Raw genomic sequence first — 17016 nt, 5'->3', positions numbered from 1 at the left:
ACAGACTCAATTAGTATTCACTAAGAAAAATTGGAAGGCATTGCTGAGGCTCAAAGGGAGCACTGCAGGTGAGGCTCAAAGGAAGTATCTTTGCAAGACAAACATGAACCACCTTTGCAAGCTGCGAGGTTCGAAACTAAGTTTGGGCCCACCAGGGAGGGGGAGCGCAGCGGGGTTTACGGAGCTTCTCCCAAGTGCACGCCCCTAGAAAAGCCGAGCGCCAGTAGCCCGACAGTGAACACCCACCAGTAAAAATGAACACAAGGGTCCCCCGGCCCGGCTCTCTCAGGGGTGTGTGCTTGGAAGAGACTCTGCTAACCATGCTGTGCGGCCCCATCGAGGGGCGGAAAGCTCCGAACAAACCTTCGGCCTGCAGGTCTGGCTGACGAGAAGCAGCTAGTTGTGAACAGTACTATCCGCACGACAGCACGAACAATTAAAATGAGTGCACAAAGGGAGGCTCACCTTTTCCAGGACAAGGATGTGGAAGTCATCAAAGTCGCTGTACCTCCTGAAGACACACCAACGCTCATCTGTGCTCTGCAGCTCCCGACGTGTCACCGATATGGCATACAGGGCATACGTCGTGTTGGACTCTCGAACTATGCCTGCAAAAGTGTTACAGGAGGTGCCAATGCCAAAAAATAAAAATAAAGAAAAAAACGTTTTTACTCATGTGGCTGCACAAGAGGCTTTGTTGTGGTTAATCAGTGTTACAGTAGCATACTGCAACTGAAAACCTGAAAACTTGTGCTGCATTTCTATGCAGTCTAAAGAGAATTCTGTCGTGAGGCCCGAAACTGTTTGGGAACGGCTGCACAGATGAGTGAAGACGGCTTTAGTGCAGCACTCAATGTCACAAGGGCAAAAATATTTTGGATGTTTAACTGCTGATATCTGTCAATTGTCAGGAAGAAGAAAAGACAATACACAAAGTAGACAAAACAAATGCAGTATGCAAAACAGGGTGTGCGAGCTGCTACATTAGCCTGAACTGAGGTGTAAACTGCAGCCATGAAAGCTAGGCTAAAATTTTGACGGTGTTACGTTTAACGATGCTGCAACTGGTAAAATGCAAGTGGAGCAATTTTCGGGGAACAATATTTTCCAACCTGGAGCATTTTGGAGCACGAAAATATGTATCAACTTAGATGCTGTTTGGAGCACTGAAATGTTCTATCTGGAGCATGCGGCTTTAGCTTCCAAATCTCTTAGGTAAACAAACTATGCCGGAAAAGTCTGCATAAGATGGCAAGGTGTGTCGTGCATCGAATTCGCTATTGGCACAGAGTCACACCCAACAAGTCTCCAATAATAACTTATATGCCACACAAGTGAAAAGAAGACGCCTCTCTGAAATATGTCTCACAATGCTCGCTTGAAGGGCACATGGTACTTTGCGAGCATGGCGGCTCGAATGTGTCGATATCTGCTTCTCCCCATTTCTTTACAAAGCCTCATCAAACCTCCTCCTGGTTTCATCTTAAAAAAAAACACCCTCCAATTTTCAGCCACTGCCAGCTTCCCTCAGAAGCCATAAATCAGACTCAGTTCCTTGTGTACCCTCATGAGCCAAGCCAATGTTGATGAGGCCACTGTGCTCAATGAAGTTGTCACCTTTGACTATACTACGCTAATGCTGCACAATGAAACGAATGATCCAATGCGTAGTCGTCATGTTGGAGATGCAGATGGAGCGATTCCGAACAGTTCCATCTATTTAAACCAACGCAGGCCTAACCGCATGGCACTGAGCCCAGGACCGAAAGAACATTCGTTGGCCCCGACCTGTGTTGTAGATGTTGGCAATGAGGAGCATCTCCAACGATTTGTTGTTCGCAGTGGCGTCAGGCCCGTCGGGAGGTACTGAGGGGATCTCCTTGTTGAGGAACTCAATGGGCTCATCTTCTTGCTCCAAGGAGTTCAGGCTCCCACAATCATCCTGAAACAAAGAGCTCAGTGAGCACAATATGAACTCTGAAACTAGGACAAAAGGTCGAATCTGGAGATGGGGGCATTAATCCATTTTGTTTTTGTGGTACCAAAGAATCAGTAAAACAGTAAACCAGAAGTGTGACTGAGGCAACCTCAATGCACAATCCCAACTTTAGTAATTCAAAAAGCACACTTAATAAACGAGTGCCATGCACAAGTAGAGGCGCTGTACTGCGCTAAAATTAGGTTAACAAATAATCCTGAATACATAAAAGCGTCTTGAAGAATAAAAACACCCCAAACCAAGTGTTTCTTTCCTTATATTTTTATTCCAAACGCTGTGTCTGCAATCACTTGCGATTCATGATGCATAAAAATCACAATGCACTATTGCTTGTAATGATCACGATAATGTCACTGACTGAATCATTTAAGTGTAAGCACCTGCAGCTACGTTCTTTGCCATTCATTTTAGCCAGACGCATAACTATGTAACGCACAATGGACTTGAGCTGCTGCAAAAAACGATTATATTTGCGAACAACCAAGCTTAACATGAAAGAAAGCAGCTTACCCCACTCCCTGCGGACTTGGCTCCACTGAAGGAATCTGCATTAGGAAGGATATTACACTCGATTAAAAAGGGTTTCAAAGCACAGATCATGACTTCAGTAACACAACGCGAAGGGTGTGAACTAAGACTTGTGGCCTGTTTCAAGGCCTCGTTGCGTACTTAGGCCGTAATGAAATGCAAACAGTGCCTATGAACAAAACAATATTTTTCCCTTCTGCTTCCATATAGAGCTTGTGACTAAGGTATTCATGTTTGCAGATTACAGTCTAGCCCGGTTATAACGAAATCAACGGGAATTGGAAATCACTTCACTATATTGCTATATCCGCTATTTCGTTGTATCTGGCCAATGGAAAAAAAGAGAAATTTGAGTAAATTGTTTCATCGTCGCTGGACAAAGTGGTCCAGTGTTCCCTGAACATGTTTTGCAAGCGTGGTCATCAGGATCGCAGCCTCTGTAACGTCCAACTGCGAATCGATGTTCTGCTCTGAACTCCTGAGGTACATACATCCGTAGAGTGTCAACAGCTGCGATGGCCGCTGCAGAAGTCACCAGCTTAGGGGCACAACCAGCGTCTCCTTGCAGTCACTCTCGGAGGCACTATCCATCCCTTCCATGACAATCCCAGCAACTTCGTCAATCGTGAAGTCTTCAGTGGCAACAAGTTCGTCGTCAGTGGATATGAAGTCCATGTGGGACAGAACTGGAGGCACATGGTCCAACTCGTAAGCGGAATCCGATAACTGCTCCAAGCTGCTGTCGTGACGGCACCATCAACTGTTGCAACAATGAACACCGTGGCAGTTCCGTTCTCGGTAGGCGCCGTGTCCGCGCTGCTGCTTCTGGAGAAGCCAGCTTTCTTAAACCACGTGAGCGATAGTCAGGTGCTTCATGTCCCTCCATGCTCCGCTTGCAAAATACAGTAGAATCTCGGTGATACGAAATTCAAAGGGAGACGAAAATTTCTGTATCACCCGAAATTTCGTATCACCAAAAAACGAGCAAAATCCGTTTTCAAGCCTTCCAACAGGTACGAAATATTTATTTTAGTTGAAAAAAATCGCGTATATCCTTCTGCACCTTCTTTTCCGCGAGATCTGATAACTGAGAGTTTTGAAAACTGAAAAATTGGGCCGCTGTCTTCTCCCGCACAGACTCGGAGGTCACGGCGCGCCGGAGAACATCGATGGCGTGCATCGTTTCTGCTGCCGTCGGCAGTGGGTCATCAACGCTTTGGTCGTCATCATCTTCGTCACTGCATGGAATGCCAGGCTGTGATGACGCTTCCTCCGCAATATCTTCAACCGTGCGGAGACCACAGGTGGCGAGGTCGTCATCCGCGGTGACGAAATCGTCGATGCAACAATCGATGTCAAGTTGATTCCAGACATCGATGGGAATCGGGTCTGGCACTTGCGAGGCGGTAGCCACAACCCCACACTTCGCGAAACAATTGGTGATGGTCGTAGGAACAACGCGATCCCAGGCAATTGCAAGAAAATGCACAACGTCCAGAAGAGTGATCTGGAGATTCGCGTCCTTCCTTTCAGTCTTCGTGAGGAGGCGGCGCACCAACAAAGCTTTGAAATGGTGCTTAACATTCCTTATAATCCCAGCATCCAGTGGTTACAAATGACTTGTTGCGTTCGGGGGCAGGAACACCACCTTAACACTCTGTAGTGTCATTTGTTTTGGATGGGCGGTGCACTGGTCCAGCAGCAAAACTATTTTTCTGTTGTGGCAAGGCATCTTGTGGTCGAGGTATGTGATGAATTCCATAAACAAAGAAGACGTCATCCATGCTTTTTTGCTCGCCTTGTAGACGCAGGGCAATCGACCGGCTGCCTTAAAGCATCGGGGGTTTTGATATTTGCCAATGACTGTCAGCGGCATCTTTTCCGATCCGTCGGCGTTGCAACAAAACAAAACTGTGATACGTTGTTTGCTCTTTTGTCTGCACCGGCAGGCATCGCCTTTAAAGGAGTATAGACACGTACATTTTTTGTTCCGGTATTTTTGCTTTAATCGATCCACAGTGGTCCAAAACAAAGGGACTGCGACCCAAAAAGCCCCAGCACAGATCAAGTAATTTGTTATCAGTGCATTTATCAGGGCCAGTTTCGGTTTCAATCTCTCCGGACACGAGCTCGCGATGACATCAAAGATACGAGAACGCCACACGAGCGCTCCCTACTGGCAAGGTTGGTGATCACGTAAACACAAAATCTGATGACGCATTCGGGTTGCGTTTTTCGTCTACTTGCTGTCGCACGTGCACGAAAATATCGTCGTCGAGCAGCGCTTCAGCGCAGCATAATTAGTACTGCGACGTTGTCTTGCCCAGTAGCGTGGATGTTACTAACATTGCCGGGCACTTTAATCCCGACCCGCTCGCCTGCGACTCATGCGACGAGGCAGGAATCAGCAGCAGCCACGAAAGCTTGGTGGGTTGACGCGCAGGAAATGTCAACTGGTAGGAATGTTGAACAAAGGAACCGTGAAGATGCTGCTTTATCAGTCCGGTTGGCCAACGCTGTGAGCCAAGCTGTTCAAAAAAAAATGTTTTAGTAATGATGCGATCAGCCACCGTAACCCGTAAGCTCTTCCGATGGCTCCCGTGCTCACGCTTGTTCACACGCTGATTGGTCCCGACGCGGCAGGCCTGCGTGCCGCCGTCCAAGCATGTGGCGCCATCTGGCGCAGTCAAGGCAATCTGGGTGTGTAGAGCCGTGGCCGCCGCGATTGGCTCCCAAGTCATAGCTGCCTCAGCATCCGCTATCGGTAATCTAGTTATTGCAGATCGCTGTTCATTTGCTTACATAGCTATTTGTACAAAGGACTATCAGTCACGATTAAATTGCGAGGATTATTCGGCCAATACGGAGGTCCTGGTAGAAATAATTACAGTGATACAAGCGAACTTTTTTTTTTCCGACAGCTGCTGCCCGGTGCAACGCACCTGATGTTAGCTAGCTCCGCTGCTGAAGGCGTCGCGCAAAGCAAGAAATTATTTTACAAGATGGGCTTGCCAGTAAAGCGGCGCTAAACTCCGACGTTTTTTACAGCGTTAGCTCGTTCCGAAGCGCCTTTCGCTGGCGCTTCGATGTTAACCAGCTAGGGCTAGCGACGTCTAGGGTAAGCGGGGAGCGGCGCAGTATGTTCCCGGCGCGCCATCGACAGGCACCGTTGCCGTAAGCCCTGCACTTGTGCAGGCATGCTGTTGGGGCCTGAGTTTAGCAGGCAGTCTCCATACGTACACCGGTGAGGTAATTGTAACATACACCAACGAAGAAGCCATTGAGTAAAGCGAGCAGAAGCGGAGTTCCTTCTCAGGGCACGGCCGGAAGCGGCGGCGGCGCTGTTCGACTCCGGCCATGTGTCGTCACTGCTCTTTGCTTTGCAGACTCCACGTCACAGTTGTTTTATTACGTCATGTTGTTTATCTATGTACACGTTTTCGTCACAGAGATGTCGATGCCAATGGGTTTTGAAAAACGGAGTTCTTGCCTGGCTTGCTTTTAAAATCAAAATAAAATATCTTCGCGCAAACGTGCGAGGTTGGGATTGCTTGGGGAGCATCTCTGTATAACTAGGAAAGCAATCGTATTCCTTCCGACGCTTCAAAAAATGGCGTCTATACTCCTTTAAAGCACAAACCTTTTTTCGGGCTGGAGATTGTAAAACAGCCCTGCTTCATCTACATTAAAAACATCACGTGCCTCATATCCCGCTATGTAAGACGGCAGTGTGGTTGTCATCCAGTCTTCCACGACGGAGGCGTCGACTTTTTTTCCTTCGCCACAAACTGTCTTGTAGGAAAGATTATGACGCACCTTGAACCGGTGAATCCATCCACCGGAGGCCTGAAAGTCACCAATTCCAAGTGTGAGTGCGATGTCCGCTGCACGAAGCACTTTTCCGTCGATGTTGACGCCGGCCGCCGTGACCTCTCTGAACCACGTTAGAAGAACCTCTTCCAACTTCACATGGTGGGCAGTTTTGGCTTCTTTAGAATTCATCGCGAAGTGCTGCACATTCTGCATAATTTGGTCGCGCTGACCAACGATCGTTGACAACGTTGACAGCGGCAGGCCTAGCTCCTTGGCCATGTCAGTGCGCCTTTTCTTGGGCTCTTTGTCCATCTTATTTAAAATTTTCAATTTGTCTTTAAAGGTCAGCGCCTTTCTCTTCCGTGACATTGCAGTATGATGTACCTTTTCGCGTTGCCGAGATGATCACAAAGCGACGCGCTATCAACGCGGTGTCAGCCTCAACAAACGAGAAAACGAAGCAACGTGTAGCAACGTGTTGCCGCTGCAGCAGAGACTCCGGAAAGCGGAAGAGCGTGGCCTGCGGGAAGGCGGAGAAATGTGGAGAGGGCCACAAGGCCGTGCGCACAACTAAAAAATAAAAATAAAAAACAAACAAAATGCGGGGGGAGGGGAGAGAAAGAGAGAGAGCGGGAGGGGGGGGGGGAGCAGGATATCGCCCGAGATTCTACTGTAGATGGCCTTCACCAAAGAGACCTTTATCTCGGCCATGTTGTCGGCAGAGCGAGCATCGATCAGAAGACGCTCGATCTCTCGGCACTGGTAAGGACCTTGAAGTTAGCGATAACCCCATGGTCCATAGGTTGCAGCTTAGCAACTTGGTGAAGCCCAAGTCCTTAGCCTTCCCTAGCATGATGGATCTACTGAGCAGGATGTTCTTTGATCAGGCATTCAAGAACCCCCTGTAAAGTGTGGCTTCTACATCGGCATACGTGGTGCCTCGGATCTTCTTTCGGCTCCCGCTGCCAATGTCGACGTCGAGAACGGCGTCCTTGCTGCCGTTCTTGATTATCATAGTGTGTGTGAACTCTGCGATTTTATACTTCTATGCAGTATCACTCTTCACGTTTCAGCGAGACTCGACATTGACGAGTAAGTCAGGTCCGAGAAAGGGGATAACTGAGTAGGTCCGTCGTCTAAAAATTGTCCAGGCAAAGTCGGGAGTCACGAAATATCAAAGGTAAGAAGCAGAACAAGGCCGCGTAATGGTGTCAGCGAGAGAAGCACATACAAAGATCCACGATAGCGGAAGAAATGCTCATTTCTCTCGCCCTCTCTCACTTCCGCAACAATTTCTCCCTGACTCTCTCTCTCCCGGGCCCAGAACCGAGTGGAGAGAAATTGAAGAACCACGATTTGTAAGTTGATTGCTGCTCCGTGACGTCATCGAAAATTTCCTTTTATTTTCTTACTTTTTTTTTTTTACCTACGGCGCAACCGGCTTGACGAGACGCCGCATCACGAAGACGACAAGCCAAGTGATGCAGTGAAGCAACCTTTCGCTTCGCAGGAGTGCAGACGATGTTGTGAATGCAGCCGTTAGCCAAATTTTGTCCTTATTTTCACACAAAAATTTGCCCGAAGGCGTAGAAATCTCCTGATTGATACATTATTTTTCATTTGATACAAAATCACTTCGTCATATCTGCTGACGTTCACTCATTTACTTCGCTAAAACTGGCCCGCAATTGTATTGAAAATGCAAAAATGGGAATGGGAAATTGAACTTCCTTCATTATAACCGCTATTTCGCTATAAGTGGCTTCGCTATAACCGGGCTAGATTGTACTATACAGACAGTAAAGTACATATATTTGCAGACTGGTGGCAAAGAAATGTCTCACAGCGCAGTAGAGAAATACCGTGTACGCATGTTCTCGTTTTCATCAGGCCCGACAACATGCAGGTGTTATGTACTTTACCTTCCTCGTCAGACTTGGACCCTAAATCTTTGAGCAGGTCGAGCTCAGCCAGCAACTTGATGTACCCTTCCGACTTCATGAAGCTGGGAAAGTGCTGTTCCTCTTGCATGATCTGAGCCACCTACAACGAGACAAAGTGTGGACATTGCAAGACTACAAACGCAACACACACCCTCCCCCCATATTACTATCACACGATATTTCCTGGTATAGTGCATTGTTTTCTCTGCAGCAACTTTACTTTAATTTAGTGGAAGCTAATAATCACGAATTTATACAGAGAGGCTGAGCTTTGCACGGATTAAGAGTTGGAATATATAGGCAACTTATCTGGATACACAGCCAGGGTTTACTTTTTTTTCAAGAACCTGAATGAATTTTATGTGGCCCGTAGATGATTTTCTGCAGTGATGCGAACTATTAGTCATGTTAGCAATTTAGTACTGGATACATTTAAACCAAGTTCTTAAGATGGCTGTGCCCAACTTCTGGCTGCGACTTATGCAGATCACCTATTATGATTTTGTTTCCAAAGCATGCTTCAAAGTGCCAACAAAACTAAGATGCAAGTATGCACACACTTTGACGTAACAAAATTCATGATGCAATGCCTTTATATATTTGTCCAGTCAGTTTCAAAGAGGACCATACATCAGGTGTTCCAGCAAACACTTTCACAAATTCCTGAAAGCAGTGAGCTCAAAAAAAGAAAGTATTTGCAGCAACAAACTCGTAGCTGCGGCGAATACAATATGCTGTAAAACTCTTAATCATCCAGCTGCTTAACAAAAGAAAACACTAATGCAGCGAAATAAAATACATGGCAAGGCGTAGTAAAGCAGGCAATTCATATATGGCACAGTAGCCACTGCTTGCGTCATCAAAGGACGGCGCGTCTGTAGTGAGTTTCCTGCGCTTCTCCTGCACCCAGTTTCGATTTCGCACAAAAAGAAGCGTCAGATTTCTTCATGCTGCAATGCTTCAGAAAAGGAAATTTTTCTCGTTACAAAAACTGATATGGCGTTGTCCTCCTAACAGGCACGAATTTTTTATCGAGACTAACCACCAAACCGTGACAATTAAAATGTTCATTCGTCATTTTCACTTGGTATCTTGTATAATTAGAAGAATTTTGCAGCATACTGTGTTCATCACACCCGAGAGTTTGAACCTGCAGTTGTTTTTTTTTCTATTTAAAACTCCCTATTTTTAGGCATTTTCGAAAGTGTTCGCTGAAACACCTGGTATACTGTGAGTGCTCATCAACTTTACCGTCTTTCATATGCACTATCGGGTGCATAAGTGGTGTACATCGCGTGCGGTAGCCGGCAAAACCTGGCAAAACTGCATTTCCCCTTCATTGCCAGGCAGTGTCCGAGACCAAGACAGCTTACGGGGGAACCTTTACCAACAGGCGTGTTATTGTTTTGATGCACGGTGCTCCTGTTCTGCAAGTGATAGGCCTGCAGCTAAATTGATCCCAATGCCACTGGAAGATGGCACGGAGATTGCTGCTTTACTGGCTCTGCTGATAGCCACATGGTATGCACCACTTTGCTCGGGCTACTTATTTTTCACGCAACATCGCTGTGATGCGGAGAGGCCACCACCGCCCCGCCAGCAATGCTTTGCAGACACGCCAACCTTACAGGCACTTAATGCTGTTTTTTTTTTTTTTGCAGCCTCCACTTTCGACACATGCAGCTTCGAAACGGAGCTGAAACTTCGGAAACGACCTCTCCTCGTTAAAAGTCCTTTCATTGATGAAGTTTATTTCTCTCCTTCTTTGTTTTTTGGCAAAATTTTATATTGCGGGTTCATTGCAGCCATATTAACTAAAGTTAAAAATTTTTCTCCTTTTCACTATTACAGTACAACCTCGTTAATTCGAAGTCATCGGGACCGCGAGAAATCTTCGAATTAAGCGGGTTTTCGAATTAACTGAACACACCAAGAAATAAGACTTAGGCAAAAAAATTTGTTGCAGGAACGTGTTACCTTTATTCGGCATATTTTGAATTACTACTGAAAGTAATCAGAGATGCTGGTTTGCCGCGTCCGGTAGTTTGCGGCTCCTAAGGTCATGCTCTCGAGTTGGTCAAATAGATGAAACATCTCTGAACTTCCACCGCGGCACTCAACAAAACTGCGGATAACGTTCAGTGATCCGATAACTTCACCAAGAGCAGGTGCTCGGGGAGGCTCGTCGGTGTCGTCGTCGCTATCGTCGCTGTCATCGCGCATGTTCGTACCAGCAGTGATCTCACTCTCCAAGTCAGAGTAGCCAATCTGCTCTTCGCTCTCAATGTTGATATACTCGGCGAAGCCGACTACGTTGGACTCATCCTCGGTCTTCGAACAAGCGGCCAACTCGGTCTTCGAACAAGCGCTCTTGCCTGCTTCCTGGATCAAGCAGAGTTTCTGCTGCAGCGTTAGTCTTGTACTTTGGCATTTCTGCACTGCTACGGTCACAAAGCTAGCACTTCTGCACAGTCCCGCCCAAAAAACGGCACAGTAGCCGACCCCTAACCACAAGGCACAACACAAAGAAATGGCGCAGGCGAGACCGGCGCGGCGGTGGTGATGGCGTACTTGCAGCGTCGGAGGCATGGGGGAAGAGTGGGCGAAGCACACCAAGGGATGGAGTGGGGGCGAGGTCACGTGATAAAAACCGGTATGCTCGCAGTGTTGCAGTGAAGCACGTCTTCTCCTCTGCAGGCGCGTGTTTCGGAGGTGCGCGAGGCGCACTGTGGACCGATTTTTGTGCAGAGAGTGCTCCGGCTGGGGCGCTTCGCCTATAAATCATCACCATTACTATGTGGCTTTGCCTCGCGGCTCCGTAGGGCCGTCGTTTCGCCGGGTTTGCGGCGAAACATGGATCAGGCATTGCCGCATAGCAGTCCAAATTTTCGAATTAACCGGGCTGGCGCAGGCCGCCTGTTCGAATTATCTGGCCATATTTACACTGGAAAATACGGGACCGCAGAAAACCTTCGAATTATCCGGGATTTCGAATTAACCGAGTTCGAATTATCGAGGTTTTACTGTACAAGGTTCGACTGTATTCGTGATATCGTGAAGTAACATGAACTCGTTTCCCATTCAGCAAACACCTCCACATCCTCGCACGTCCCTCAATACGTGGAAGAGAAAACACCAGCCAAGGTGAACTAAAAACTCGTGCCCGGCGTCAAGCAGCACGTACAGCTGCTGTGCCATGTTGCGCCCGTGCGAAAGAAACGGCTTTGCACCCCTCAGGAAAGCAAGTAATTATAACTGCACTATTACCTCTGCCTTATGAAACGCCATACTTCAGCCAGCAAACAGTAACCCATTATTCGTGGACCTCACCAATATGGCCACAGCTATCCAGTGATGACTGCTGAGTACTTTGACAAAGGCTACCCAAAGAGCTTTGTTTCTTTAATGGCATAATATCAGGCATCGAGAAAATAATATGCAAGAAAGAAACTGGTTGCTTTAAACCATGCGATTACTTTTACATTTCCTTGCACGACTGTGCTTTTAAAAAGCCTTCTTCAACATAATAATAATAATAATAAGGTAATTATCCATGGAGATGGCTCGTGGTTTATGAGGAAATTAAATGCCCCAATAAGAACAGCGAGACAACTAAAATAAAGAGATTACCTAGAGAGGCAGTGATGAATGAATTAAGCAGTCACCCAAGGAAATGCAAAGTACACCCTTCAATTTGTGGACACGTGCTTAGACTACCCAGCAGTTATTTCGTGTAATTTTTACCTTCCAAAAACTTTTGCAAGCACCTGTATGAAACAGATGTCATTCAGCAAAACCTTTCGAATCTGCCCTGCAGCAATGACTTTCGTAGCTTCAAGCTATAGATACATGCCTTTTGCTGGATGTCATCGAACCAAAACTCGTCTGGCGTCTCAACTCGAAGCTTGCGGAGCAGCTTCTTGGCCAGTACATCATCGACAATGATCCTCGATGTTGCCTGGATGTTTACAGCAGTGAAACGTTAGCAGCTATCAACAAGCAACGAATGCATTAAGAAAGAAACACAAGGCAATGATGAATGAAGGGCAACATAACAAAACATGGAAAAATGATTGAATATTAAAAATGTCTTGATCCAGTTTCACTACAATGCTTGCTGCAAAAATATGTCCGCAATTTCAGCATGACACAAAATGATATGATACAGGTTCGTTATGGCACAGCGAGCAGAGTTAAAGGCTGCTCATTGAGCCTGGCTATCTGAATGGAACCTTTCTGGTAGGCAAATAATATAAGCTAACTGATTTGTGCCTAAAGTATAGTAATTAGTTTAAACAAACAAATGTGTTTCACCACTTTCAACTTGCGTTTGATTTCATGTTGAACTAAGCCAATGCTTGCATATTAAGCAACTCCTGCTTACCGTTTCAGAGATGTATGTGTCATAAATGTTTGCGGCTGCTTCCCTGAGGGATTCGAGATTCGTGCTTCTGTCCTCCGCGTGGGCTTGACTTAGAAGCTGCTCTGCCGACACTTTGAAGCCCTACATTGGGGGGGGGGAGAAGAACCGTATTTAATGTAGTAGCAGCACAAATGGTTTGTTTCCTCATAAGGTTGCTCTGCATACCATGCAAGATAATGTGACATGCCAGTAAAACTTACCTCGGCATGAAGGTAAAAAGAGATATACTTTTGAGCTCCAATACTGGTCATGTATTCTAAAGAAAGAAAACACGGTCTTTTACTTCGTGTCCCTTTACATGGGAAGGCTGTGGTTTACTGCTATGCATGTATTTATTACTTCAATACTGTTGCAACAAAAGAAAAAAAAAGCTATGTGTGCGACACCTTATTGACGCAGGCTAAAAACAACTTAAGCATAGACAAAAAGTTAGGAAAGGTCAGGTGAATGCAAGAAGAAGAGGTTAGTCTATGTATGGTCATATACAAAACTATCACTGACAAAGGGCTGAGAAGAATGCGGCAAAGCTCCGTAAATTGTGGGCTTTTGTTGAGAAGCAACAGAACGCCGTACACGCCGGAGCGGAGGGCCCCAGATTAAATTCGACTACTTCGGTTTCTTTATTGCGCACTCACACTGCACTGCATACAGTAGCGTCTTTTGTATTGGACCTCCATCGGAAGATGGATGCCATGGCCGAGACTGAACCTCCATCCGTCGACTAATTCCCCAAACATCCTACCATTGAGCTACCACAGGGAGTAGTAACAAACTATACTGGCTAGATGATCAGTCTGGTAGAAAAATGCAGCAGACGAAAACATACTGCACTGACTATGCCTTGCCAAATAAACAAAGAAAAAGAAAGTTTCCAACTATATTTACATATTCATAGTACAACCAAAGCAGTGCTGAGATGTTTATATATTTGACTAATTTCTTTCTTTTCACTCTTGATCAATTCACACAGCTTGTAGCATCATTTCAACTTAGGGTCACAAATCCTTTTTTCAACCCAATTTACCAATTTACAAACTCATTCCCTCTTTTTCTTGGTAGTTTTGATGCAATCTACAGAAGAGTAGTCGGTAACAATTATTCAGAGCTCCCAAGTTCTGTCTTCTTCCATTCCTGTTCCTATGCCACATGTTGTCCATTGAAAAAAAAAGCATCAGCTACAAATGCTAAAGCTCTATCCCGCTTGCCAAGTTTATCTTGGCAACCTACTGCTTCTGTGGAAAAAAACAAAAAATGTGATGCTTAAGTGGCTTTTAGCCTTTCAGTCCTGACAGAGAAAGAGTGAAGGAAAGCTGCCTAGGACTACACGATGTCGCCAAACTCACCCATGAAATATGACAATGCAATGTTGTTTGCCAGGACTACATCAAATGGTAGCTGGAACAACTCCACCCCAGGTGCTCTCAGCTTTTTCCAATCAATTTGCTACGAAGGAACATGACAAAACCAAGGTGCTTATCAAGAAAGTGCTGCAGTTTCTATCACACAGCGAGCCAGGCACAAGTTTACGAAGCAACACTGTTGACTCAGCTATATACCAACTGCAGTGCTATGCCAACATTCCATCTTCTATGAACACCAAACATTGAGAAAAAAAATGCAGACCAATGAACTAGCTCAGAAAAAATTATACTTAATGACACTGCCTCAACGAATCTTAATTAACAGCAGTGGCAAACCATTACAAGTGCATGCATCAAAAACTGGAAAAACAGAAAACATCTTTGCAACTTCTTGTCCACAATCTGAGACTCTCTGGTTCCGTAATCATGATCTGCCGACAACGTGATCTGGAACAGGCAACCTGCAAGAAAATCAAACCAGCACTTACAGAAGGGAGCCCGGTAGAATCTGTGTCAAGGCTGCCATCGTTCAGCCGCTGAAGCCTGCTCTCCACAACCTTTTTGACGTAATGCAGGCTGTTTAGCTGCTTTTTGATCACAGTATCTGTGCAGACAGTGAAAAATGTCACCAATCAGTGCTAGGATCAGTTTGATAGTACCGTAGATTTCATTATATTAAGCTTCAAAAAGTTGTGGATTTTTGTTAGAATTATCAAAAGTGCACCTGAACATCACACTAAATGTGATCTGCTCCATGCATATCTATGCAGACATAGGGCGTAAGTATTTGAAATATGAATGAAAGGCATTGACATGCTCACTCAACCAGCAGTCTCCAACTGCCTGTGTGGAGAACAAAAAAGAATGTCCGAATTATTTGAAGGTAAAATCGTCCAGTGACTAAGGAACTAGCGGGACGGTGATAACGAGTGCATGGCATAAATGTCTGAGCATGAGCTCCGGTGCGAAAGCGGAGCATTTTTCAGAAACATGCTGTGTTACTGGCCCGAAGCATTTTCGCATGCTGCCAAAGTCCCAAATTGTAGCAGGTGGTTTGTGTGAAAAAGTGGCAAAAGCTTAGGCGCAGGCTAAATGGTAAAAAAACACAGATGCACCAGTTAGCACTTCAACTGGGCTTGGTTTGCTGATGCATGCCAAAGAGACACTATCATCACTGGAGGATGGTGAAGCTAAGAAAACAAAACAATGCAGTGATGGGGTGCCTCCGGCTGCTTGGAACGCTGTTCGGACCTCAACATGGCCCCATTCTGGATCGTGTCTACGTTAAATGGCTGTAAGGGCAGACCTTTCAGCTCCTGTGGCTCTGCAAGCCTGACCTATCTGACCTTTGTCCACTGTTCGTTCCCATACTGGGAGTGTTGGGGCAGGACAAAAAGTCTAAATTAACTGAAACCGTGGTAGAGTAAATTGAGCGGCTTTAAAATGCGTCAAAAACACAGCCAGCCAACCAAACGGGCCAAATATGTTTGGATTAACCAAAAGTGTGAGCTATAGAATCTGCTGTGTTTGCAGTAAAAAGAATGTGCACTGTACTAAGAAAGGTGGACTGCACGTGCACAAAAATATGCACACTCCTCCATGCACACACAAGAAAAGCCAACACAAGTGGTTTGTTCGAGATAGCCCATTTGATAACTCCAGCGTAAAATATAAATTAATGAATACAAGTAAACAAATGTTGAAAACACTGAGCCTTTAAAATGTTTTGCAGTAGCAGAATTCGTGCAATCAAGGTCCCTTTGCAAATGTACCCACAGCAACATCAAGAAGTTACTGAAAGCTACAAAAAAGTGATTGTCGCACAAGTAATAACCTACAAGCACTGCAGCCTACAATAAGTGATCTGCTGAGGTAAAAGTAAACACAGCAACTCCCGCCATCACAAAACAGCTCGTTCGGCTTTATGACTCTGATGGGCTCAAATTAGGGCTGTGCGAATACAGTTAGATCTCTATGTAACGAACCTCTATTTATAAAAAAGAAGAACTGAACAGGGTAAATAGGGTACGCCTCAGGTCGCAGAAGAGCCAACGTTTCGACAAGTGGACTTGTCTTTGTCTGGGCATGCGAGATGAGCCAACATTTCGACAAGTCCACTTGTCGAAACGTTGGCTCATCTGCGACCTGAGGCGTACCCTATTTACCCTGTTCAGTTCTTCTTTATTATACCGTGCAAACCATCTTCTTCCTTTCGTTTTACCTGAACCTCTATTTAGCGATTTGATCAATATTACGAAGTTTTTAAATTCCCCAACACAGCCCCCCTTGAAGTGCATGTATTTGAAAACTCCATGTAATGAACATGTTGCAGTGGTGGACCTTGATATAAAGGAACTCGCGGCACTGACCGTCCCTTAGCTAGTGCTGAATTACTGGAAGTTTGGCAGAAGTCCATGTGACGATGAAACACGAACTGACGTGAGAAGAACATCTACAATCGCAACCAGCGAGTGCAGCTGATTGCAGCATTTCAGCGCCGACAGCACATCTATGAGGCAAACGCAACAGTCCTGTTACTTTCACTTTTGCAATGCGGCACTACTACAGTTCATGCTTGAAAGCAGCGAAAAATTAACAGCACAAAGAAAATACACAGGGAGAGCTCCTGTGCCCATCACTGCTGTGTGGTTGCCTGCGAGATTCCTGTGCCGATAGCCTTCTTGTGTCGGCAGCTGGAGGGGAGAATGGAGAGCAGAGTCGGTTTCCGGAGGAAAGGGGAGGGCGGGGCGCTGTGGCGGGCGAGCGGGAACACGTGTGAATATGTATGTGCCTCCTCGCCCAGCAGCGCAACCGTGCATGCTCTTCGTCTGGCTATGACGCATCCGCTACCCTCCTCTCCTTGCCCCCTGATAGATGCATCGTGGCAGCCGTGGCGGAGGTGGAGACTGCTGCCACAGTCGCGCTGCACCCTCAGCACATTCGTGAATT

The 17016-nt window shown here is 46.0% G+C and overlaps 1 protein-coding gene across 3 annotated transcripts in view; it reads right to left on the bottom strand.

Moving 5' to 3' along the window:
• LOC146199081 (sorting nexin-13-like) overlaps window positions 1-17016 on the bottom strand; it is an 86254-nt gene that overhangs the window by 27073 nt on the left and 42165 nt on the right. For all 3 annotated transcript variants that reach the window (XR_014705041.1, XM_084594557.1, XM_084594558.1), the window contains exons 11-19: window positions 14556-14671; window positions 14050-14149; window positions 12907-12962; window positions 12668-12787; window positions 12137-12241; window positions 8263-8383; window positions 2510-2544; window positions 1789-1942; window positions 466-608 (exon numbers count right to left, since the gene is read on the bottom strand). Coding sequence is in view for 2 of the 3 variants with exons in the window: in XM_084594557.1 (XP_084450683.1) it covers window positions 466-608; window positions 1789-1942; window positions 2510-2544; window positions 8263-8383; window positions 12137-12241; window positions 12668-12787; window positions 12907-12962; window positions 14050-14149; window positions 14556-14671 (950 nt within the window). In the remaining variant the exon portion in view is untranslated. The remainder of the gene's footprint in view (window positions 1-465; window positions 609-1788; window positions 1943-2509; window positions 2545-8262; window positions 8384-12136; window positions 12242-12667; window positions 12788-12906; window positions 12963-14049; window positions 14150-14555; window positions 14672-17016) is intronic.

Source organism: Amblyomma maculatum, chromosome 2, assembly GCF_055883805.1.
Source record: "Amblyomma maculatum isolate TAMU_Amacu chromosome 2, ASM5588380v1, whole genome shotgun sequence".
In the NCBI taxonomy this organism is placed as follows: Eukaryota; Metazoa; Arthropoda; class Arachnida; order Ixodida; family Ixodidae; genus Amblyomma; species Amblyomma maculatum.
This window is presented reverse-complemented; position numbering and strand designations above follow the sequence as displayed.